We start from the raw sequence: 24,210 nt of genomic DNA on the forward strand, positions 1-24,210 counted from the left end.
CGACGATGACGACGAGGATTTCCAAACACCTGGAAATGGCTCACCCAGGGATGACGACGACGATGACGACGGGAACGGTAAACCTCCACCACCGTCGAGCTCGGCACCCCAACACGAGGCTGAACCGGAGATACCGGACAAACAACCTGAAGAGAAGGATAGCGGCGACAAGGCTGACGATTCCAAGAGTAACGAAGATGATGGCGGAGTATACGTTCCCCGTCAGTACGGTAAACGAGTACCACTGACGCCCGACTCCGACCACCAGCCACTTCGCTCGGACTTCCATGACGACATGATAGAAGTCCTACCAGACGATATTCCCCCATTGGTCAACGTTAGGTTGAAGTACACCGGCATTAAATCGGCCTCGAAACCCAAGCCGAGCGTCTCGGAATATGACGCCGGGTGGATGTACACATTCGCCGCCCTGAAGGCCTTGGATACACGTGGACCAAAGTTCGCCACACCAAGGATCGCCTTCAAACTCCTCCAACACTGGAAGGTAGATGAGACAGGCGATTGGCGACAACTTAGCCAGAACAACGTCCGACATTACTGCGACCTAGGATACCATGCAGGGAAGCTGATACGTACATACACCAGCGGAAAGCGGATGTACTATGAGTTCCCACCGGCGAAGAAAGACCCGGCTCCTTCAACATATGAAGGATGGATACACGCTATAGAAGCGTGCATGGAGATGTCCTGGCACCCCGACGGACTTACCCGCGGAGAAATACTCCATCAACTCATAGCGCGGTTTGAGTTCCAGTGGACATCAGTGGAACCGCAGTTGGTCGACCCTAAATACAAGGCCAAACCAGACGCAGTTGCCGGACGGAAGAAGTATTCCCTGGATGACGAACTAGAATTCGTCATATCAAAGGCACTCCACCAACAACAATTTGCCACGAATACCGACAAAACCCAAGGCGGTCAACGGTTTATCGCCTTAAACCCCTCAACCCATCGCTATGGACATTTACCGAAGGAACGACCTACCCCGGCACAATCGACCGAGTTGGCCAACTCGCACCAAGCAAGTCGGCTCGGGTCGCCAGAAGTACCCACACGGGAATGAAGAAACGCACAAAGCGTTGGGTGAGAGGCATAACCGACCTTCCCCCATTGACACCACACAGGCGTCATCGACCAACAGAAGTCGACTTACCTCATTAGACGACCACAAAGGCGTCTTGGACCAGTTCGAGAACCGACCTGGCCCGACCGTAGTAATCATAGGGTGTAACTTATAGGATGCAACCGAGAAACGGTTCGCTTACTTTTATTTTGACAGACTCGTACGGAAGCTTATACGGAGGACTGCCGACAGTGCAGGGATAACGCGACACGGGACAACAACAGATTGCCATGCGCGGGATGCATCGTTTCCTTTACCAACGAACGAGTTACCGGTACTGGAGCGCAGATGCGAGCTCAGGCAGCGGCACTTTACATTAATGTTGTCGCTGGAAACCTGAGTGCATACCGGTACATAGCTCGGAACGAAATCTTGGTCGACCAGCTACAGGCCCATGAGCAGGACAACCTATCGGTCATCCAACGACAACGAAGTCGGGACCCAGGTTGGGTAGGAACCGTCCCACCAGTCTTAACAGATAGACTGTGGGAGTACCGCCAGCTGCAAGAAGCTAACCGTCAATTAGAGGACCAGAAGAAGATCAGAGAGGTCGACAAACGAATTGCCTCGATGAAGGTCCATCCCCCACCGACCGATTACGAACCGGAAATAAAAATTCGGGTACAGACACCCACACAGGGTCTCCCGACGGTCGGAGAACTCATTCCTACCATACGCGACGTCTTCGTCGGAGATCCACACCGACCAATGACGGGCGCCTCGTTAACTATGATGATGAACATGCCGGACGGAACTCAACAGCCAGTTACCTTTACACCGGCAACTCAGGAACAGTTGATGGCAATCCCACATAGGGCAACGCCAGTAGTCACTCAGGCTCGTCCAACTGTTCCCCAGCAGATCCCCCAGCCCGGAAACCGGACTCAACCGGCGGCTCAACAACAGCAGCGCCGACCCAGCAAGAATCTTGCAGGACACGACCTTCGACACCGGATCGGCCCAGTTGATCTTCGAGACAGAATCGAAGCGCAACGAGCCGTTATCCGTGAAGCTGGGAAGGAGCCAACTAGAGCTCCACCAGGGAAACGAACCGGATCTGGAGAAACAGGAATCGGACTTACGGTCGACTTAACAAATAAGTCGAAACGTAATTTCATCCCACCCGATCAGCAGCCGGAAGGCCAACAAGTGGAACCGGCGGCCGAAGCCCCAGTTGAACCGGAAGCTCAACAAGAGCAAATGGACGTCGACGTAGCCGACCAGATGGCACAATTGCCGCAAGTGGAAGTGCCGATCCGAGAAGACCCTCGCTATGATCGAGCTCGACAACAAGGAATCGAGGTCGTCATGCTACATCCCACTGAACGGACGAACCACATTATGAATGTCATGAATTACGAGGAACGCTACCGACCACAAATTTGGCGGATGGTAGAAAACCTTCGTCAATTCCTCGTCCGATCCGGATATCAAACGCTGTTCGAGCAACATCAGTGGCGATCCGATTTCAACATGAACGCGCACACAGCGCCGAATGTTGAACACCCGTACACCAGATCGAACGCGTTGCCGTCAATGACCGATCCGGTCTTGCTGAATGTACCATTGTATAGCCCGGATGGAACACGTGCGAGCCAACTAGGAGCTCGGGAATACTCCCATGACGAGTTGGAGAGTGTTGCCCAGTTCGTCATCACGAACGCACACCCAGCCTTTGTAATCACCGCGGCTCGGGCAGCACTGGATTTAACCCAGTATCTCCCGGAAGGAGAAGTCGACATGGCCCAGGATGGAGTTACGGCATTCCTGCGGTTCATCTTCGCAGCTCGACTCGGCAATTACTATTGCCATTACACCTTATACGGACTGTATAACAACGAAGCGATACCCGCGGCTGTGGAAACCCTCGTAGCCCAACTTGGCACACCAATGAGAAGCGTTATCCTCGCCGTCTGGATGCGCGACTTGCTGTATACCCACGAACGGTATGCGACAAAGTATGCCTTTCGTGAGGATCACGTAGATCCCAGCGACGACGCAACTCGGTTTATCAGCTGGTACCGCGAAAAGAAGACTTTGCCTAGCGGATTTAACTCGTCGCCCTACGAACCTTGGATGTCGGATGACATAGCATCCGGCGCACGACCGTACGCGCTGCGGCTCCGAAAACAAGCGGCCAAGGAATCGAGAAAGGGCAGAGCGGAGCGCCCAGGCCAGGAAACAGACGAGACCGACGAGATGTCTCAACGGAGTGGCTCGGCGACCTGTAAACCGAGGGACCCAAACATACGGCCACATAACCGACCTGGCCCGGATGATGACGAAGAAGAAGATTACTTCGGCGGCGATAAACCCGTCGAAGTCCCACTCAGTTAAGGTCGAGTTCCCACATCGGAACTCGATTCCCCATTTGGAATAACTATGGGAACTTAACGCCGAGAAACGGCATGGTCAAGAACCGACCTTCCGACTGAGAAACAGTCTAGCTGAGAAACAGCATCGTCGAGAACCGACTTCGGAATGGATACTTTTCTTCAGTTCTTTTCACGGAAACCGAACAACCATGTACGCGGCGGACGTCAACGACGACTTTGCCAGAAAACCGACTACACAAGTCGGCCGGATTCTTTGGTCGGACCCGGAAACGCGTGGTCAGACCTGGGTATTTCGGTTCTTTCACCGTACCGTTACGTCCCCCAAGAAATCCTCTGGAACGAACTGGGCAACCGACCCCAGTTCCCCAGTACGGCAAAAACAGATCGTAACCACATCTGCTAACAAAGCAGATCGTCAACCACGTTCTGCGACCATCGGAGCCAACAGAAGCCCCAATCCACGTTACATGGAGATTACTCCGGCCAACCGACTCCGGAGAAGAAACCGAGAGGATTACGCTAACATGGCGCGGAACACGTCGCTGCGCGCGTTCCACGCCATGTTTGCCGAGCACCCGTGGCCAACCTCGGAATCGGGTAGCCGAGCAGCCTTCACCAGTGTAAACAGCGGAAATCCTTCGGCCGAGCCGCCAACAGCGCAGGAAGACTCGGATTTGACTAGGTACAGGAGCCGACCACAAAGGTCGACTTCGTACTTTGCCCATAACTTGGAGACATAATGGATACTGCTGCACAAGTCGACCACAAAGGTCGGTTGTGCAAGCCGATCACAAAGACCGGTTTTGGAAACCCAAACTGTTCGACCTGCAACGACGCAGATCGCTAAAGCCACGATTCGCTACCTTTAGACGACCACAAAGATCGATCGAGTATGGTAGCCGACCGACAGAAGTCGACTATGGAGAATGGATGGAAGCTGGCAGTAGTTACGTGGCAATTCAACCGGATTCTCCGTTTGAATCCAGACCTACAGGCTCTGTACCTGGAGATCAACCGCAGTCTCCCCCGGGCGACATCGGGTAAACCAGCCGATTCACCGGTGACCACGACTACGCGCGTCTCTGAACGTGCTGCCATTCCCTGAAGAGGAACAGCGACGGTGATTTGGATACTGGTGTACCAACGACTCCGCCGCGACCTGCTTCCCCCCATGTCTCAAATGGAACATCCTAGGCGGACCGTGTTAGAATACGCGATCTGCACCCTTAGAACAAACCCCGCTGACAAAGACCATGCGGCCGCAACAAAAGTGGCAGCATTGCCTTTGTCAGCGGCAAAGAAAATTCCCCTCGTGGACGTGAGTCGTCTACCCCCAACAGAAGCGGCTAGGCGTCACAGGTTCGCGACAAAACAGAACGGAAGAAACAGATTTGACGACCTCAGGGACTTGCATGTGCATGAAGTTTGAACCAAAGAGCTCGTCTTGTCAACCGGGGCCACAAAGACCCTTAGTGTTGCGAGCGAGCGCAGTGCATGATGAAACGCCAGTCAACCGGCCAACAGATGCCAAGGAACTCCTACCTCGCAAGACTCGGCGACCCTGCAGCAAGTTATTCGGATTGACCGACCTCAACAGTAGCTCGGATCCGACCTGGAGTTCACGTCAGAGATTACAGAAGGAACGGAGTTGTGCTGCTGAACATCCTTCTGCCAGTCAGCACTGACCGAAGGATGTCCAAACAACGAAGACCCGGCCAACTGTAGCCGAACGCACAGAGTTCCCAAAAATGAAGTCGACAACCACCAGACGGAGGTCGGAAGTAAGCGACAACAAGTCGGAAAATCAACCAGAAGTACGAAATCGACCTCCTAGTGGAAGAACTTGGCCTTTCGTCGGATAAAACACAAAGTTTTTCCGACTTGAGGAAGTCGGAAAATAGCTGACCTCCGAATTTGGACATGGATATCCGACCTCGAGCTGAAGTCGGAAGTGACCGCACAGAAGTTGGAAGGATACGACAACAAGTCGGCAAAAGCATTTAGAAGTCGAGAATCGACCTTCTAACGGAAAAATCCGACCTTCGAACGGATGAAGACTTAGTTCATCCGACCTTCCGAAGTCGACCACAACTGAATACAAGTCGGAAATCGGCAACTTAGTCAACACGACGGAAGAAGAATGACAACTGTCTGCGGTGGATGAATTCGACTTGAAGGAACTGTTTAGCCCCACACGGGCATGTTATTGCAGGTTAACCCTAGTCGACCACCGACCGATAGGATGACCGACCTCGACGGCAGGTCGGATAACAACGGCACACATTGGATGGAAGTCGACCGGACACTTCCATCGATGAAACTCACGAATTCCGACCGGACCTTCGAGCCAGTTCGACTCGGATTACTCCAAAAACCGGGCTCGTGGTAGCAGATTAAACGGTTGTAACCGACCACTTTTGAACGGAACTGCTGTACATGACGACCACACAGGCCGCATGACTGACATACAGCTTTTCCGACCTGGACTTTAATAATTCGGGACATAACCGAACTTTGCCCGCCACCGGTCGACTTACCGGTAGGCCGACCTTGGTCAAACCGACCTCGGTCCTCATTCCCCATTCAGAGAGGATGCCCCGGCATTTGCACCTGCAACAGTGCCTCTCTATCCCGAACGGACGGATACGAGGCGGAAGTAAGCGTTTAACCGTGCTTATCCGACCTCGTTGAATTTAACCGGTTACGACGGGTAACCCGGGAACCCATGCCCCGGACCCATCTTACCGGATGAAAGTGGACAGGAGACCCCGTGGAGACTCAACTGCCCCGTGGACGTCATCCTAGTCGGAATAGGACCCCCGGACAGATGTTTGCATTTTTTTTAGCATTTTTCCTAACAAACGGAATTGTATTTTTCTAGTTCGATCTCTTTAACAGATCTGTTTTGTAACCCCTTTTGCTCACTGGAATTGTGATTAAACTTTATTTCATACTTTCTTTCGCGCTGTATACAACTTTCATTACATTTTTCTTTCACATTGTTCTCCGTCGCCAACAGAAGCAAGAAGCCAGCCAACAGAAGCGTCACCGGTCCAACGAAACGCCCGAGCGGCTTCCGGATTTTCGGCCGTGAGTGGCTTCCACTCATGGGTCCGGAAGTGAACAAGGGACGGTCGACTAGACACCGGATTCCCACTGCCAGAGGACGTGTACCAGCGACCCCACATTGGGTCCGACTGGAGAGTTGTGCGGTACTGGTGCGGTACCGAGTCGGAGCATCCTTCGCAGGAGCTCGGATTCCCGCCCAGAGGCATGTCAGAGGCACATGACTGCGCCTGGTGCATACGGCCCACCATGGACGTACTGCACTCATGCTTGCCATATCGCCTCTCTCGCTGTACGTACGTGTGCTGCTGCACTGCACTCATATCCGCTGAAGCGGATATACGCGGCGCACACGCTGAGCATACTTGCTCTCTCGTCCCTCTCTCGCTGTATGACTCAGCGTTGATACGCTCGCGTTGGATCGAGTCCAGTCTGCGCATCAACACACAGCTGATGGCTCACACCACGTGCTTGCCGGCAGTTGCTTCTTTCACGCCTTGACGGACGCTCAAGAGCTCCTTCTAGCATTCACTTGCTTGCTTAGCCATCAGTGCTTTGTTTTGCTTTCCCTGCTGTTACGCAGCATTGTTCCCTTTATTTGTCAATAAAGCTACACTCGTGATCTCCTCGCGCTTGCCTGTTACACTGCTGAAAGGGAGTTTATTCTGATAAAATATTGTGCTTCTAGATCTTCTTGTTTGACGGTTGATTCTCGTTGGGTTGTTTACACCGGAAGCGTAGCTCGAAATTTGAGCAGTCGTGAGTGACAAGAGGAAAGTGGGACAATACACCCAAAATCCAAAGAAAACAGGGAATACTGGACGTTAATCCTTCCGATAATGTATAAGATTTTAGAGCCATGTAAAGTTGTAAACCGGAAGGATGCCTATTAAAGTTTACTCAAGGAAATCAGAGCGACTTACAAATCAAGGAAACCGTAAATTATTTATTTAAAATATTTCAAAATAAAGCACGAATAAGCCGGTTTGCTTTTAATTGTTTAGGTACTTTCCATTACCTAAAGTATTCGGAAACTCTTTCAGAATTCAGAGTAAATCTCAATACAAAATACATGTTAGACATAACATAAACCGAATATTATACCATCACAGGTTGTGCCCTACGCCAGCATAACGAAGCGTATACATCAGCTATCAATAATATTAAGCGTTATAGAAAAAAAGGGCCATTCGTTTACACTTCACAGTAACGAAATGGAAATTGCTCACAGGACAATGTAGAAACATAAATGATGAATGAGATGCAGTATTCCGCAGCTTCCCTCTTGTCGGTACTCCGCAACGAGTGGCTCATTTCCATTTCCCGAAAATAATCACAACTCTTCCAGAATTCAGTTCACATTGTCTTGTACTTCCAGTGGAATTTGGGGAACAGGAATTTGGGAGTCGCCGAGAGGATCAGGCTGTTGGACACCAAAACCAGTCGTTCATCATTGACACCTGCCCGGTCTAATGTTTTTTTGATGGCATCCAGCAAGTACCGCTTCCAGAAGACCATGGCAAAGGCGGCCAAGACGATAATGTTGGAAATCATGTAGATCAAACTGTTCTACTTCCACAGTTCAAAGTAGATCAAACTGTTCTGCTTCAGTTCAAGATGGCTCAGTATTCCTTCGTTCACTCCAGTAATACTCTGCGTGTGTGAAATGTATTTCACATCTAGAAAGACTCATTTTAGTTCATGAACAAGAAACTATGCGCTTCGGGAATGTGACCAGGAAACCGAGCTGCTCAAGCTATAACTGAATTTACACTGCAGTAGAAAAGCCACGAAAATAATATACGTATTCTATTAGAAATACATGGTAAACTTAATGAGTTTTTCGGCAAACGGGTAAAGCTAGGAACAGATAATCGGCGAATTTTTATAAATATTCCACTACAGTTTTACCAGTATAAGCCATAATGAACGCTCGGATAGTATCGCGAGCATGTGTTCGGGATAGTCCAGCCAGTAGTAAACCGTTTCTCACAGAAAAGTAAGCCCACCGGAACACCCATTATTCCATGGTGTCCAGCTACCCTAAAACAAAACCGAGTTGAAATGATAAAAACTACAACGATAATTAAATAATATAATTAAAGCTGTTCAGTCCACCATGTAAAAGTCACAGACCATAATCACATTAAAAATTACAAACGAAATCGCTTTGCAGCAATTTTATTACAAGGTCATTCCGAAAGTTTGCAAAATATGGTACAAAGCAGAATACGCACTTCCAAAATTTACGCACCCTGGTGTTCTGTCGGTATCCACAGCCAGAAATCTAGTCTCCGGGAAATATACGGCTGCCGAGTGCATGACAGGCGCTGCGCGGTAGCAGTAGGGACAAGTGCCAGAATAAAAGAAGACGACGGTGCACACTTGACTAGTCGCTGTGTCGTTGAGCAGATCTTGCAGCTGGTAACCAGGAATCACATTGAAATCACCAGACTCTTTGGAATATATGCTGGCGCAGCTCAATCGGGTCTTGTTGGATTGATATAAAAATATAAAATTGATCGTCCTTGCCATCCTGAAATATCAAAAACGCCATGCGTTCTTTTAATTAAGTAAAATGGACGCAAGTCTTCAAATTTGTAAACTGCAGCTAATCGGTGCTCGACAGCATCGTTGAACTATAAAGAGAATTTTGAAACATCCGATTTACAAAAAGCAATGCAAACTGACAGGCTTTGTCAAGAATTTAAATATAAGTGAAGTAGGCAAACATCGAGCGAGAGAAACTTCCAAATTCTCCAAACAATGCGGAAACCGTGCTGTAATTCTAAGACGTCAAAACAGATCCAAAAATTAATAATTTTTGCAGACCGTTAGTATTACAAATAAATGAAAAATTTACAACTACGCGGTATAACAAAAAGGAGAAAAAACACAGTACAGAAAAAGTTCTGCCAAATGAAAAATTTTGATACCTGTGGAAAAATCCAGCGGATCAGGCTGCGTCGTACATGTATCATCCTGCGTCACGCCGACGATCTTCAGGAAGCGCTCCTTCGTGGGAGCGGACCAGGGACGTGGGAAGAAATCGGCGGCCCATTTCATGAACTGCACGGATTCCGCGTTGTTCACCTGGCTGAGCGTGGACGCCACGGGCAGCGAACGCAGCGCTTTCTGGCGGATGGAGCGTTGGCGTCGGCCGTGGTCTCCGCCATTGGCGTTGCTGTCACTATGGACCAAGCAAGCAAGTTGGAATTCGTGCAACTGCGGATCAGCTCAGTGAAATTCCACTGCGCATTGACGCATTGTCCATCATCCATCTCCTCCGAGTGTGGAGGGACTACGAGCGGAGTCGGAGAGGCTGTCATCCGACTCGGAGGCAAAGGGTGGAAGACGAAAGTAAACAGGACCAAAATTCAAAATCAAATAATCGAAAATCAAATACGTACTGTATTATAATCATTTTATTTTGTTTGGGGAACATAGAGACTACAGTATCCTTGACAAGGCCTTTATGTAATAACCTCCCGCCGGGCGAAGCGTTCAACCTTGGAAAGTTTAACTGAGATTTTGTTGTTCTAATTTATAATTTATAAGTTATAATTTACAAAAACATGTATCTGTGTTGCTGAATGAACCACCGTGCGATTGGCCAATGTTGATAACTTGATAGCCGCATAAACTAAACATTCAAAATTGCATACGAGTATCCATCATGATCGATGATCCTAGTAGAGTCTCCAGATGACAGCGTTTACGGCTTACTTCGTTGCAGACGATTACTAGTACTTAGTAACTAGAGTAGTACTAGTAACTAGAATAATTTATAATTCCCGCATTTCTCTTCCAGGTTGCTTTGAAAGTGGGTTGCATCGTTGGGGTGTTTCCAACTGCCAAGAAGTTTTTGCTGTTGTCAGATTTTTCTGTTTGCAACTTTCGAGGATTATATCTCAGATTCAAATAACAATGACTGAATCGGAAGTCTTAATCGTTTTAATTGGAGGGAGTATTACAGCCATGCTCTGGTATCTGATATCGTACTTCCTGCCTCCGTTCGTGGAAGAACCGCCTGATGAAGCTCCGATCCAGGCACAGAAAAATCCTGCCGATAAAAAGGTGTGTGCAAATGTCTTTACGACAAAGATACACACAATGAAACGCACCAAAGGTGCCAGAAACAAGACGAGCACCTCCATATTCCCGAAAAAACACGACAGAAATTTTGATCCCAAGGAAAAATTCGAAGGACAGAAAGATCAGTTCAATATTTCAGGTCAGTCATGCAACGCGAGAACAGTGTTGATAATTCTGATAAAATTTTTTGGTTTAGTCCGAAATCAGAAGTACATCGGACATAGGTATATCGTGTTATACTGTTACTTACAGTTACGACTCTCAAGGTATGTTAAGCGAGTGTAAATCTGCACTCGTTAAGCTTGCCCGAGTGCATCGAGCTCCTTTTAATTTTGCAATACGTAAGTTTTCAGTTTTTTGCAGATAATGAAGTTGCGCCTAGCGAACCGGTTCGCTACCCTGGACCTTTTCGCACTTACGAAGAAATGTTCGCTTATATTGAAGAAACCATGCCATCGCCACCAGAATATGTACCTATACTCGTACAAATGGGCAGTTGGGGACGTGTCGGAATTCGCAGCGTGGCCATTGTGTTATTATTATTTTGCCTACTCCAGCCATCGTAAAGATCGACATTTCTAACAATAAGGTAGGACAATCTAATTAATTTTAAGTACTCCACAACTCTAATGCTTAATACTAATTGTAAGTTAATGGTATAAATTGTATATGAAACTAAGCTGACTCCCAGAATTTAGATATTCTAAAACTGAACGTATGTTCCAAACGCTAGCTGGCTGGATCCATGCAAGTGCAATCCCTTTTCCAAGGTTTCTCCAAATGCAGTTATATATAATTTTGCAAACTTCAGAAACAGTTCTCGAAAAATATGAAACGTTATCGTGCAGTGGTACAGTACTTTTTCGTTATATGATTATCCGGTGATGGTACACAGTTAAGAAATTACGTAAGGCTTACGTAATTTCTTAACTGTATAGTGCACCCAAGTCGATTTTGTCCAATCTGACCACGAAACGTAATGGAAATCGGAAAAGAAGTTCCATTAAAAACCACAGGATTAACGGTCGAGAAATAGAAATATTTAATGCCGGCGTGCATTAGAATGCACAACATCGGAAAGCCGGCAACTAACAGGAAGTTCAGAATAATGTACCATAAATCCGAAGTCTTCCACGAGGTATATAAATCGTTTATGGCACTTGAAGCATGCGATCCCGTGAATGCAATCAGGATCATTTTAATGTTTTCCATAGTAGGACAATCGACGGATCCGAAGAACGAAAACAAGATTAACAAAGTCAAAGCAATACGAATTCCGTTGAATCGGAAGCTGAAGACGGACAGCAGACTGCCGGTTAACAATGGTGTATCCTCTGTGGGAAATGGAGCTGTCTTCCGTAGATAGGCAGTCATTTCTTCTCGAGTTTTGAACTGGTGTGGCGCAAAGAAACTGGAATGTTTCTGGATGGCAGTTTCCAGCATTCCCGCGTTGGTTCCTTGAATCTGGTCGATGGAATTTAATGCTGGCGGTATACCTACAACATATCGGTGCAATAGTAGAATTTCGCACAAAATGACAGGCTGCATTTGTATTACAGATAAATGTTGTGACAATTTCATTATGTACCCCGGGAAGTTATTACTCTTAAAAAAATTAATTTTGAGACGAGTCATTACTTGCATCAACATTAAAACTACACTAAAATGTCAGTGGGAATAATCATACACTGTTATTGGGTTTAAAAATTAATATCCTGTTATTGTTGCACGTTGCTTTGTGTGCCATTACTATTGTTTAGTTGCCGATCATTAAGCAAAAATATACTACTTTGTAGGTGTTTGAGCTCCTGCTGCCCTACACACAGCTGTAATATGGGAGCCGTCCTTGGTGCTGTCTGTGTATTAACGTCGAAAAATGTCTACATATCGCTCGCTTGCTTGCCCTTAGGGCTGCTGAGGCCTATACTATGTAGTATTATTTTGGTACAAGTATTAAATTTAAGACTAATAATTTTTTATTAAATTAATTACTTCATACATCCACGGTCGGTCAACTATACTACCCCATAGTTAGGTATTAATTTTGTGTTGGATTTAATCGGTATAGTAATTTTACAATCATAATGTACTATCATATCACCTTAAAGGTTACCGACTTCCGACTGGCAATAAATCCGAGCGAGTAAAACCGAAAAAATCGCTAACTATAACGGAAGCGGTGGCTGACGACTGGTATCAAAAAAGAGGAGTCAGACCGCGAGACAAAAGAGCTTTTTTTTCCGCCCGTAATAACAATTATTTAATTTTCTTTCAATATAGTGGTGTGCAGAGACTCTGGTGGTGTGCACTATGTTCTTGGTGGTGTAAGGAGATTTAGGTGGTTTTTGTAAAAAAATTAAAAAATAATAAAAAGTGGTGTGCGGAGCCTGGCGGTGATGTTTCGTGGTGTGCGGAGACTTTGGTGGTGAAACGTGGTACGTTATTTTGTAATTGTCCGGTACTTCTTTCTGTGCCGTTTGTGCGACATGTTGCGGTCCATAGTACAACTGTAACATAATAAGTTGCCACCAAGCGTTGCCGTTAACGCAGTCTGCAGAGGTTTTCGATATCGATCAGCAGACTCTTCGAAGCAATGCTACATTATTTTGTAATTGTACAATTTTGCAGTTCTATCTAGCAAAGTGCAGTTGAGTGCAGTCGCAATCTTCATGAACTGTTTTTGGTTTTCTAATTGTTAGATTTTGATTCACTTTAGTTTGACAGCAGTTTCTCTCGTTACGCGTTCGCTTAGACGATTATTTCTCGGAGGAATCACCACAGCGGTATAGTATTTGAATTTGCAATTTCCGACTGCAGATGAGTTTCGGAAGAGACCTTTCTCAAGAAAGCCAGGGACATCATAAAAGAGCGAATACGCGCTACAAACGACAAGACGAAGCGGAAAAATGACAATGTCTGTGGTGTTTATTTGCTGGTTGTGTGTATAGGATGCTGATGTTTGTTGGTTGGGTAGATAATATCGGATTGTCCAGCGGATTCATCCAATTCCTCGGGTCGGCCGGTGAAGAGTGAATGTGAAGCGAGGACCAATGGTGGAGTGGTCAGTCTGGTCTCGCGGTTCACCCGGATGAGCGGACAGTTGTAGAGCTCCACGGTGATGACACCCAGTCGACCGGCAACGAGTGTGGAAGACCGCTGGCCTCGACCGGCAGCGCGGGTCGATCATGGGCTTCCGGTTGTTTGTGGGAAAACTCAGTGGACTTCCAGATAGACTGTCATGGTGGTGTGCCTCGACTGACGCGTTCGCTGTCATCTCAGCACCCTTTAGGTACTGTAATTCTTTGATTGCTCTGTTTGTAACAAGATAACAAGTGTAAGGAAACCTGTGTTTCTGTGAAAAAATTCTACTTTATTATCGTAAAGTATTATCGTAAGAGCTCGTTCGATGCGGTTCTTGCACTGAAATCAGTCATTCAGCGGTTTTCGGTAGCAGCAAAGATAGTATTAGATACAAGTGTAGCAGGATATAATGATAAATACTTTATATAGAGTGCGTTCTTTTATTGAACATATTACGTACAGAAATGAGCTTTAGCTTATCGTTAATTGTTGTTCGAGTTTTTGCTGTAGTCCTTGTGTCTTACTTGATCGCAGTTATTACGCTTAAACCGCCGAGTTAAACGTATGTGCGGTGAGGTTTTGGTTGAAAAATTTGCCTGGGATAATTTCCACTGTTCAGAGCTGATCCCGATTTCTTTTTCCACATGATGATATTTAGAAGTTCCGTTTTTATTTGACCACGTGGCTATTCATGAATATGCCATTACTGTATGCGTTCAAAATGCTCTGAGTAAATGTGGAAATATTTTGGCCCTGCATAATTTATAATCATTCCAGCAAAGTGGTGCTTTTCCTCTGACAGATCAAAAGCTTCAAGTGGGCCATGATCAAAATTCGAAACAGATACGTGTCGATCGTCAAGAACCCTCTTACTGAAGTCTGAAGCTAAATCCAAGTTAACCGTCCTGGAAGAACAGTCTGCGCTCGTATCGGGAACGCGGGTATGTTATTGTTCACGTGGGACAAAAATATGTGTATGGTTTTGTGATCGACAAAATCACGTGCTGATTTCTATGTTTTGCAGACCGTTGTTCAGCAGTTCGCTGAACTGGAACTCAAACGCACAGATCTGATCAAAATTATTGTTGAATAAAATCACGAACGTGTGGAAATTTATCTAAGTCTGATAATGTTACTCGTATTCGTATTTCGTCGAAATTGAACGGCAAAATTAAACGAGAATCTGATTTTTTTTAAATTTAGTATGTTTGTAGTCTGCAGTATGCCCAGTAATAAAGCACTTAACATTTTTACTTGTTGTTACATTTATAATAATCTATGTAGACTGCTGATTAAAATGTTTAGATATAAACGAAATAGCATCGAAATTCTGAAATGCAGTAAAACGCTTTGTTGATAATAATGTGAGAAACCGAAGGAAGAAACGATAACGGCTGCAGCAAGCGGAATTTTGCTGACGACTAATTTGGTGGATCGTTGCAGAACAATGCTGTCCGACGGGAATTCGATTATGCTAATCCGATGATGGGACTATTGAAGCGCTTCTTCGAATACAAACTCTTCACAGCCGAGGAGCTGGGCCTGCTTTTTCCGGCAGGTGCCAGCACGAGTAGCGCCGGCGGCGGCCCGTCTTCCTCCTCCTCATCCAGCGCGGAACGCGATTGACCACGCACACCGACCCTGCGAAACGGGAAAAAAAGCTGAAGAGCAGAAGAGGGAAAAAACTCTGCTTTCAATTGTGGATAATTCCGTCGCGTGGTGCGTGAGCGCATGTGTGGATAGCAATCGATGATTATAACCGGTTTTGCGCCTGCTGCAAGTGCTGTTTTATATTTCAACGGTACACCTACCGCGTTCTGTTTGCGTTTCGGGGGTACACACGAGTGCATTTTGTTCGTGATCTTTTATTCGTTTGTCGGCACCGACACACGTTTGTACACTTGGTTGTAATTATACACTGAAAAAATTTGGTTTTGTTGATTTACTTTACTGGAAACAATAACACCGTTGCCTGCTTCACAGCAATTTGGAATAATTTATATATTTTCATTTTTTTTATCTATTTTTCTAGTTGCAGTGAAAGACAAAGCTTGTAGTCTTTTGTTAAAGTACTCGAAAAGTGCTGTTGTTGTTCCTTTACTGGATTAAATGCAAAAAAATATACACCGTTGTTTTTCGAGAATGTCGGTAAATGTACCTCATTATTACCATCTATTTACAGAATAGTGAAAAAAGTGTATGAGGAATGCGTAGCTTGCGCGTATTACGTACGTACGTGCTGTGACGTACGTGTTGTCTGTTCCGTTACGTATGACTTGCTGTTCTTATCTTACGCATTTGATCGCTAATTCCATCCATGATTCTGGTTAAACTAATACTAATGAGTCTGAAGTTTCTAACTTCAACTAAATCTGTGAGCTTGTTTCTAGCTGAAAGGTCGTGTGACTCTAGGTTAGAAGGAAGTTCATATCTCGTTCTGTTCTGTTCTGTTTGTTCGTTCGTTCAGTTTGGTGATTAAACATTTGGGAAGTTCCTGAGTGTTTCGGTTTCGGTAACTTTCGTTAGGCACAGCAATCCGCTCGTACCTAGCGGAAGTAGGCAGTAGTACCACTTACGGAGTCCAGAGCGTATTCCCACTCTACCGATTGAGTAGGTTTGGTCATCTAGTGCGGTTGTGGCGGTGCGACTTCCGCATGGCTACCGATCACTTCGGCCGTTTTCATTTCGCCCGTGTTCATTTCGGCCAAACTTTTTCGGCCGCCGTTCATTTCGGCTAAGGCTCACTTCTGCCGCAGCTCATTTCGGCCGGAGATTATTTTGGTCTAATTTGGGCAAGGAAACGTTACTTTTGATGAAACTATGACTAAATGGTACCATAGCTTTTCGAATAACCTCAGAATAAACTAATTATAACTAAAGAATAACCGAAGAATAACCAAAGAAAACCGAAGAAATCTAAGAATAACCAAAGAAAACCTAACAAAACTAAAAAAACCATAAGAAAACCTAAGAATCTTAAAAAAAACCTAAGAAACCTAAGAAATCTAAGAAACCTAAGAAAACCTAAGAACCCTAAGAAACCTAAGAAGTCTAAGAAAACCTAAGAACCCTAAGAAATCTCAGAAATCTAAGAAACCTAAAAAAACCTAAGAAACCTAAGAAACTTGAGAAACCTAAGAAACCTAAAATAATAACCTGGAAAACTTAAAAAACCTTAGAAAACCGAAGCAAGATAGCGAAAATTAGGAAAACTTGGGAAACCGAAGATGGCCAAATGTCCTATGGCCGAAATGAGCGGCGGCCGAAATGAGTGCTGGCCGAAGTGAGCCTCGGCCGAAATGAACGTTGGCCGAAATGAACGCATGCGGCCGAAATGTAACGCGGCCGAAGTGATCGGACGCGATGGCCACCATGGTAACAAGCTTTAGAGTGACCACTGGACTGTGGGAATTGGGCTTGTCTGGCTTTACAAAAAACTAATGATGCAGGAACACTCTCGACACTGAGAGGATTCTGTAGCACTTTAGAGCATGCAGATGGGATGTGTGGAACGGGAGAAAATTGGTTACACCCGCAAATTGTCGGGGACCCTTGTTACGTAGTTAGTATTTATATAACCAGTTTACGGGATCTACATCCGTACGTATTGTCGTGGCGGACATTAGTTTCGAAAATTTCGATTTAAAAAAACGTAAGAATCATATGTGTTCAAAAAATTTTATGAGCGTTAGAATTGTAAGAAGCCTTAAAAACGTAAGAAACATGAGCAACCTAAAAAAACCTAAGAAATCTAAGAAATTTAAGAAACCTACGAAACCTAAGAAACCTAAGAAAACCTAAGAAATCTAAGAAATTTAAAAAAACCTAAGAAACCTAAGAACCCTAAGAGAGCTAAGAAACAAAGCAAAAAATTAGAAAACTGGGTACCCAGTTTTCTAAGCTAATCCATAAATTCAAGCTGACCTTTCCAACACACACTTGCCGAGCGCGAAGCGTGAGTCTTACCTTGTATTTTGTGTAAGACAACTGGTCGCGATCACTTTAAATAAATATTCAGATGACAAAGAACGCTTCCGTTGTTGGTCTTTCGCCTACAGGCGTTGTCTGGTTTGCGGCTCGTCTGGGCTGCAATTTTGCTTCTTCTAGAAAACTCACAAATTCTATTGAAGCTAGAGTAGCCAAGGAAGGTAATAGCCGAAGTTATTCATTCTGGTGCACAACCAACGCAGCGGCGATGCCTATGATTTTACTTGTTCAAATACAATGTCCTGGGCAACAGACCGGTCCATGCTACCCCTATCGCATCCATGGTAACAAGATTTTGGTTGACCACTGGGCTTGAGATTCTGAAGATATCAAACAACTATTGGCATTAGATCACCCGCCAGATCGAGAGGATTTCGGAACAGTTTTAAGCAAGTAAATTGATTGAGTAGAAGCTGAGATTACCGCGTTGGAACAGCAAAGCAGAAAAGCATGTCGCAGCTTTGAAGCGATGTCCAAAGCCGCGACATGCAGGCCCATGGCAACAGTTTGTTTTTGGGGGCTCCTGCTTCTCCCTAGAGGCGCATCGGAATGGCAGTAGCGCAACATTACCCGCTTCGTTGCGACGATTCTGGCGCACTTTATTGCGTCGAAATCGGCCTACCCGTTTGTCCAAACATAATTTTCTTAGCAAAGGCCGTCACGGCTGTTACGGATGTAGTTAACAAGCTGAGCACGGATGAATATTGGCTTACGACTGGGTAAATGAATCAGTTTAAAATTCATAGGTTGCAGTGTATTCGAGGAAGCAATAGCAGTTAGTATTTTGTTTGAAGCAGTTTCGTGCACAGCAGCTAATAGTCTCCTCAGAAGCTTGCAAATGAACTGAAGACGAGCTTGATCATTTGTTTGGTCCGATTTTGGACCATGAGAAACGCAAAGGCGAAGCCAAAGCTGTTTCTTGTTTGAGTACAGTATAATTGTGACCGTGGTAACAGACCAGCCCATGTTAGACCTATGGCATCCATGGTAACAAGCTTTTGAGTGACCACTGGGATTGCGGTTCTGAATTCAACAAACAACGACTGGTCTTAGATCACCCGCCAGACTGGGAGGTTTTCAAAACATTTTGAAGCAGGAAGATCGGATGAGCAGAAGCGGAGATTACCGCGGTCTAACAGGAGAGGCCAAAGACCTGCTAGAGATGTTTAGTATTCATATAACCAGCTGAGCACGGATGAATATTGGCTTACGACTATTTAAAATTACATCGTATCTTCATGTGTTGGATTGTGTTGTAAAGTCAGAATGGCAAAGCCAGACAGCTACTTATTCAGGATGGTTGCCTGCGGTGAGAATCGTGGAGTATTAACCTTTTGCTCGTAAAGTTTTTTGGTTCATGGCTCAGCTGCTAAGTTTCTGCTTATTCTACTGAATTCTACTGAATCTGAGAAGCTGCTGCAGTGGCTTATCAAAGGGCGAAGGGATTTGTTAAGTGTTCACTCAGCCAGGAGAGCACAAGAAACGCAGAGGCGAAACCAAAAATTTTCTTGTTCAAATTTATCATGCCCGTGGCAACAGAGCTGCCCATCTTAGCCCTATGGCACCCATGGTAACAAGCAACATGATCACCTGTGAAGGTATAATACGGTGCCGGCAGTTCGGTTGTCATTATCCTGCACATCCGGTGATACTGTGCGCATGTTTGAGGCATAACTGATAACAGCAGTTACGGAGTGTTGAAAATTTAGTGTATTGCCGGTATTACAGCAAAAACCGGAAAATTCCAAATAAAGTGAAATACTATCGTGCAACGTGCAACATGTAAAGTAATATATAACGATGTTTTTTTGGAATTTGGCTCCTCTGGACTTACTCGTATAATATCATGATCATGTATTCACCCTGTTCATTGTTTGATATGGAATACGCAGTTACGTACATATTCACGATCAGCACTTTGTCCATTTGCTATGCGTCAGTCATTTTCACTTCTGTCTGATGTGAACAAGCTGCCCGATAGTAAGTTTGATCGTGCTATAATGAATTGTTAAACCGTAATTTTCGCATACCATAATTTCTTTCAAATTTCTAATAATTTCTGTATTTTCTTTTTTTTCTTTTTTCGTTGATTTACTATAATTCGGAAGTGTGCGTGATGCCGGTTGAACCGGCGACGTACAACGGTACAAGTGATGTTAATCCGTTTCTGGACATTGTCCATGTTGTGCACCGCGGCAGTTTGTCAGGGTAAGCTAACACGCGTTCGTGCATACGTGTGCCGTATGTGACTTTCCTGTCGTCATCTTGGTGCGTTTTCTGAGGATTTGCTGACAGTAATCCGTGTTTGGCGTCATGATCTGTGGACAAACAAGAAAACAGATAAAAGACAAACTGGTTGGGTTGTCGCTGTTATTTACCGGGTACTGTGTTAGCCTGTTAGGTGTTTTCGAAATAAATATTCGACGAACAAAAATCGAAATCGAGGTCAGTAAGGCATCGGTCAAAAATTTTAGGATGTTTCACTTTTTTGCAGACTGCTTATTTTGCAATCAGATTGCAATGGAAATATTTACCAGCGCATTTCTGAGTGTGCCGGAAGACGCTACGTTCCCATTGGTAGGACTTTTCAATGCATATTTATTTTAAATACGTATTCTAAGAAAAGCAGATGTAGCATAATTCTGTTAAAGTTGCACAAAGTAAATGGTTCAGGTAAAGTGATTGCTCAAGTTGATGCCAAAATTGTTTTCCGAATCACACTCGTCCCCACCGACAACGAAATCGTTACAAAACTCTTCACCGTCGTGGTGCGGAATAATGTTTCCGTTGAGATTAGAACACAGGAAAAGCTAACATTTTTACTGGTAACTGGTAAGCACTATCGTATTTTAATTGCACATTAACGGTAAAAATACTATTTTCTCACGCTAGCATAATTTTGGTGCCGCATAGCCGATTGCATCCCAATCGGATGCACTTACCGGTGTATGTAACTCTTTGCAGCCTCACATCAAAGTTCTCACCATTCAAATGAAGTGTACCGGTCCGAGCTGCAGTTTCACGACCTTGCCCTTTATCATTACGGTTATCGATATTAATGACCATGCACCAGTTTTCTATAATTATCCCTATGAAGCGCATATTAGTGAATTTCACGGCGTGGGACTGGCAGTCCTGGAGGGTGTTACGGCGTTCGACAAAGACTTACCCAACATGTACACCGCCAACACGGGAATTCAGTACAAGTACGCCATTACGGTACGACTACGCACTGGCGGAGTGACTGACCACCAGTTTAATTAAATAAACAAATGCCACGTCGGCATCGCTAAAGCGTTAGCTCATTGTAATTAGGTTAACCAATTTGGGCAAACGTTTTACATATCAATACGCGAATGATGCATAATCGCGTATTTAGTTTATGAGATTGTTATAGTATAAGAATTTGAATAAATGATAATTCTAAGTTCTGACTAGCTTGACTGAAGTAGCTTGAATGTTTTACGTATTATTTACTAATACCTACTTTGTATCAGTGACTTATATGCCAAACTGCAATTGGGCTGGGAGTGGCAGCACCTTTTGATTTGCAATACATTAGTGCTAATTAAACACAGCATAAATACTGATCCTTTTAGCTGTGCTAGCAATTTGCTTCGTAAACTTTCGTTCCAACTTCTGGAAAGTATGTACTTCTTCGATTCACTTAGCTTTTGTAGCTTTTTATTTTTCGTCAACTGAGTTACCGAAGTTCATAAAAACGAAACAGGACGCACATGAGTCTTCAGACAGCATTCAAAGGAAGACGCGAACCTTGTAAAAAGAGGGACAACAGTATTCAACTACAAGAAAGCTTCGCGCAACTTGAAATTGTTGTTCGACATTTTCACAACGAAATTCAAACATTCAAAAGAAAATTAGTAAACCTATTCCCTTACGAACACGTTCGACGGCCAGGTCCTATTCGAGTAGGGTCCATAATCCTTGCGCATGCTTAATTCCATATACTTTCGGTTCTAATGCTACTCATCGTCACTGAAATTTCCCTCCGATTCTACAAAGACAAAACCAATACAGATAGGAACCAGGCGCCAGAACAACGAAAGAACTGCAATTGTACCTGCTCAATAATATTATTTGTATATAGAGTTTTTATTATTAACATTATCTGTACTTATATCTACAGTGGACTTCATAAAGATGTTACGTCTACAGCCGCATAGTGCTATGCATATATGTGGTGTAGATACTTTGCAGCACCATCTTTAAGTCCAGTGTAATTGCCAGCAGCACATTTAACGTATCAAACTGAAATTACTGTGTTCTGATACTAACTGGGTAACAAAATGGTGCTTTGATATTGCCAAATTGAAATCTTGGTTTTAACCGAAAGCCTTCAAGAATTTTGCTACCAGAAAAATGTCAGAAAACAGATTAATGTGCTCAGCGTCATAAACACCTTTTTAAGGATTACAATAGCCACAGAATAAACGGTTTCTCTGTGGATTACTCACCATAATTTTGTCAAACAAATGCTTCATCATAAAGCTAGGATGATGAAGCATAAATTATGACAAAGTCACATTACGTTCAAAAATAAAATTTAAGAGAAAATAAACGCGAGCTAGGTACTATAATATAAAATTAGAAAAAGCACTCACCAGTGGTACAGTATGGCGCCTTTCTTTCCAAAACCACGCTCCATTTTTTGGCTCGAGATCCGTACAGAACACCCGAATGGCAAACCTTGGCTGACACAGATCTTTCCATAATTATAAAATCAGTAAGTCTTTTTGGTTGCAGGCCGTCACACAGTACAATGCGCATCGAGCATCTCACAAACGGCAAATTATCCCGGAAAGTACGTCCGGGCAACAGCCAGAAGCTAAGGGCGCGGATTTTAAACTGAGTTTTGATCTTCAAACCACCGAACCGGCACCTAAGTCGATTTTGTCCAATCTGACCACGAAACGTAATGGAAATCGGAAGAGAAGTTCCATTAAAAATCACAGGATTAACGGTCGAAAAATAGAAATATTTAATGCCGGCGTGCATTAGAATGCACAACATCGGAAAGCCGGCAACTAACAGGAAGTTCAGAATAATTTTCCATAAATCCGAAGTCTTCCACGAGGTATATAAATCGTTTATGGCACTTGAAGCGTGCGAGCCCGTGAATGCAATCAGGATCATTTTAATATTTTCCAGAGTAGGACAATCGACGGATCCGAAGGACGAAAACAGTATCAGCAAAATCAAAGCAATACGAATTCCACGGAATCGGGAGCTGAAGACGGAGAGCAGACTGCTGGTTAACAATGGTGTGTATGCAATGGGAAACGGAGCTGTCTTCTGTAGGTAGCCAATCATTTCTTCGTGAGTTTTAAACTGGTAGGGAGCAAAAAAACTGGAATGTTTCTGGATGGCGGCTTCCAGCGTTCCCGCATTGTATCCTTGGATCTGGTCGATGGCTTTTCCATCTTTGAATATCACGAAAGAGGACTGCAATAAAAACGAATTCGTCAGCTACTGGAAATCTGGGATGCGAGAATTTACATGGTACAGTACCGCTTCCAAGCCTTCTATATAATTCCCAATCAAACGCAGGAAGTGCGAGTATAATTATTTTGGTACAAGTGTTAAGACTAATAATTTTTTATTAAATTAATTACTTCATACATCCACGGTCGGTCAACAATACTACTCCCTAGTTAGGTATTAGTGTTGGATTTAATCGGTATCTGTACTTACTATCATATCACTTTAAAGATTACCGACTGGCAATAAATGAGGAAATCGAGTTCCAGTTTTTTTGAAAAATTTATACGTTTGCGATTTTTTAATACTGTGATTGAGCCAAGTTACAGTACTTCTTGCCTCATGAATACATGTACTGTACGATATTAGGTTTACGCAACAGGTAGTTAGAGCAACTTTTAAAAATCTGGAATTTCTATCAAAAGCAATCGTTGAACTATGCAGATGCTACAGTACTCACAGTGGCCGTAACGTTGTACTCCTGATGGATATCATCAGCCTTGTCCATGTCCACCTTGACGAACTGGACGACATTCGCGTACGTGCGAGATAAGTGATGATAAGGTACCGCGATCTCATCAACGGACGATGACGAATAAAATTTAGAAATGACCAGTTTGGCTCCAGCTTCCCGCAGCAATCGATTCATGTCGTATTTTGATTTTATGGACTTCAGACTAGGCATCGTAATTGTCGATGGGAAATAACGGCAGAATTCTCAAACGGCGGGCTTACCAAATATCAATGAAGACTAGAAACGGCTGAATATTATTGTAATATTGTTATAACGGGAAGAAAAGTGCAAATAATGCAAAATCTTTCGCGGCCTGTGAAGATGAGGCGAGCAGCTGGCAAAATCCAGGCACGAGCAGCTGCAAAAGAGTGTACCGCGGTACACTGTGCAAGCTCTCAGGTTGAATAATAAGTGTATTTTAAAGACTGAAAGTCTCTTTAAACATACTAAAAAACTCTGTATGTCCGTACGACGTACGAGTTCTACTG

The 24,210-nt window shown here is 44.5% G+C and overlaps 1 protein-coding gene and 3 long non-coding RNA genes across 11 annotated transcripts; 2 read left to right on the forward strand and 2 right to left on the reverse strand.

Annotated features, from left to right (window-relative positions):
* Positions 1–7,492: 7,492 nt before the first annotated feature.
* On the reverse strand, positions 7,493–10,883 carry LOC129593871 (uncharacterized). The gene is made up of 4 exons (XR_008691138.1): positions 9,483–10,883; positions 8,801–9,082; positions 8,458–8,589; positions 7,493–8,225 (listed from the first exon to the last, which is right to left on the reverse strand). It is a non-coding gene; the product is annotated as an uncharacterized LOC129593871 (long non-coding RNA).
* LOC129593870 (uncharacterized) lies at positions 9,918–16,024 on the forward strand. 8 transcript variants are annotated; one of them, XR_008691135.1, is made up of 7 exons: positions 9,919–10,780; positions 11,005–11,230; positions 11,856–13,555; positions 13,616–13,930; positions 14,525–14,663; positions 14,747–14,843; positions 15,166–16,024. It is a non-coding gene; the product is annotated as an uncharacterized LOC129593870 (long non-coding RNA). The 8 variants fall into 8 exon arrangements; XR_008691133.1 differs by having other exon boundaries at positions 14,525–14,843; XR_008691136.1 differs by having other exon boundaries at positions 11,856–13,288; positions 13,459–13,555; positions 14,525–16,024.
* A 4,659-nt stretch (positions 16,025–20,683) lies between these two features.
* On the forward strand, positions 20,684–24,005 carry LOC129593918 (uncharacterized). The gene is made up of 5 exons (XR_008691140.1): positions 20,684–20,928; positions 22,474–22,804; positions 22,879–22,991; positions 23,066–23,229; positions 23,653–24,005. It is a non-coding gene; the product is annotated as an uncharacterized LOC129593918 (long non-coding RNA).
* LOC129593917 (uncharacterized) lies at positions 21,377–24,095 on the reverse strand. The gene is made up of 3 exons (XM_055490425.1): positions 23,669–24,095; positions 22,332–23,172; positions 21,377–21,724 (listed from the first exon to the last, which is right to left on the reverse strand). The coding sequence occupies exons 1-3, from the start codon at positions 23,891–23,893 to the stop codon at positions 21,693–21,695; spliced, it is 1,098 nt and encodes a 365-aa protein (XP_055346400.1). The 5' UTR covers positions 23,894–24,095; the 3' UTR covers positions 21,377–21,692.
* Positions 24,096–24,210: the final 115 nt, after the last annotated feature.

Source organism: Paramacrobiotus metropolitanus, unplaced genomic scaffold, assembly GCF_019649055.1.
Source record: "Paramacrobiotus metropolitanus isolate TYO unplaced genomic scaffold, Prichtersi_v1.0 Parri_scaffold0000064, whole genome shotgun sequence".
Classification (NCBI taxonomy): Eukaryota; Metazoa; Tardigrada; class Eutardigrada; order Parachela; family Macrobiotidae; genus Paramacrobiotus; species Paramacrobiotus metropolitanus.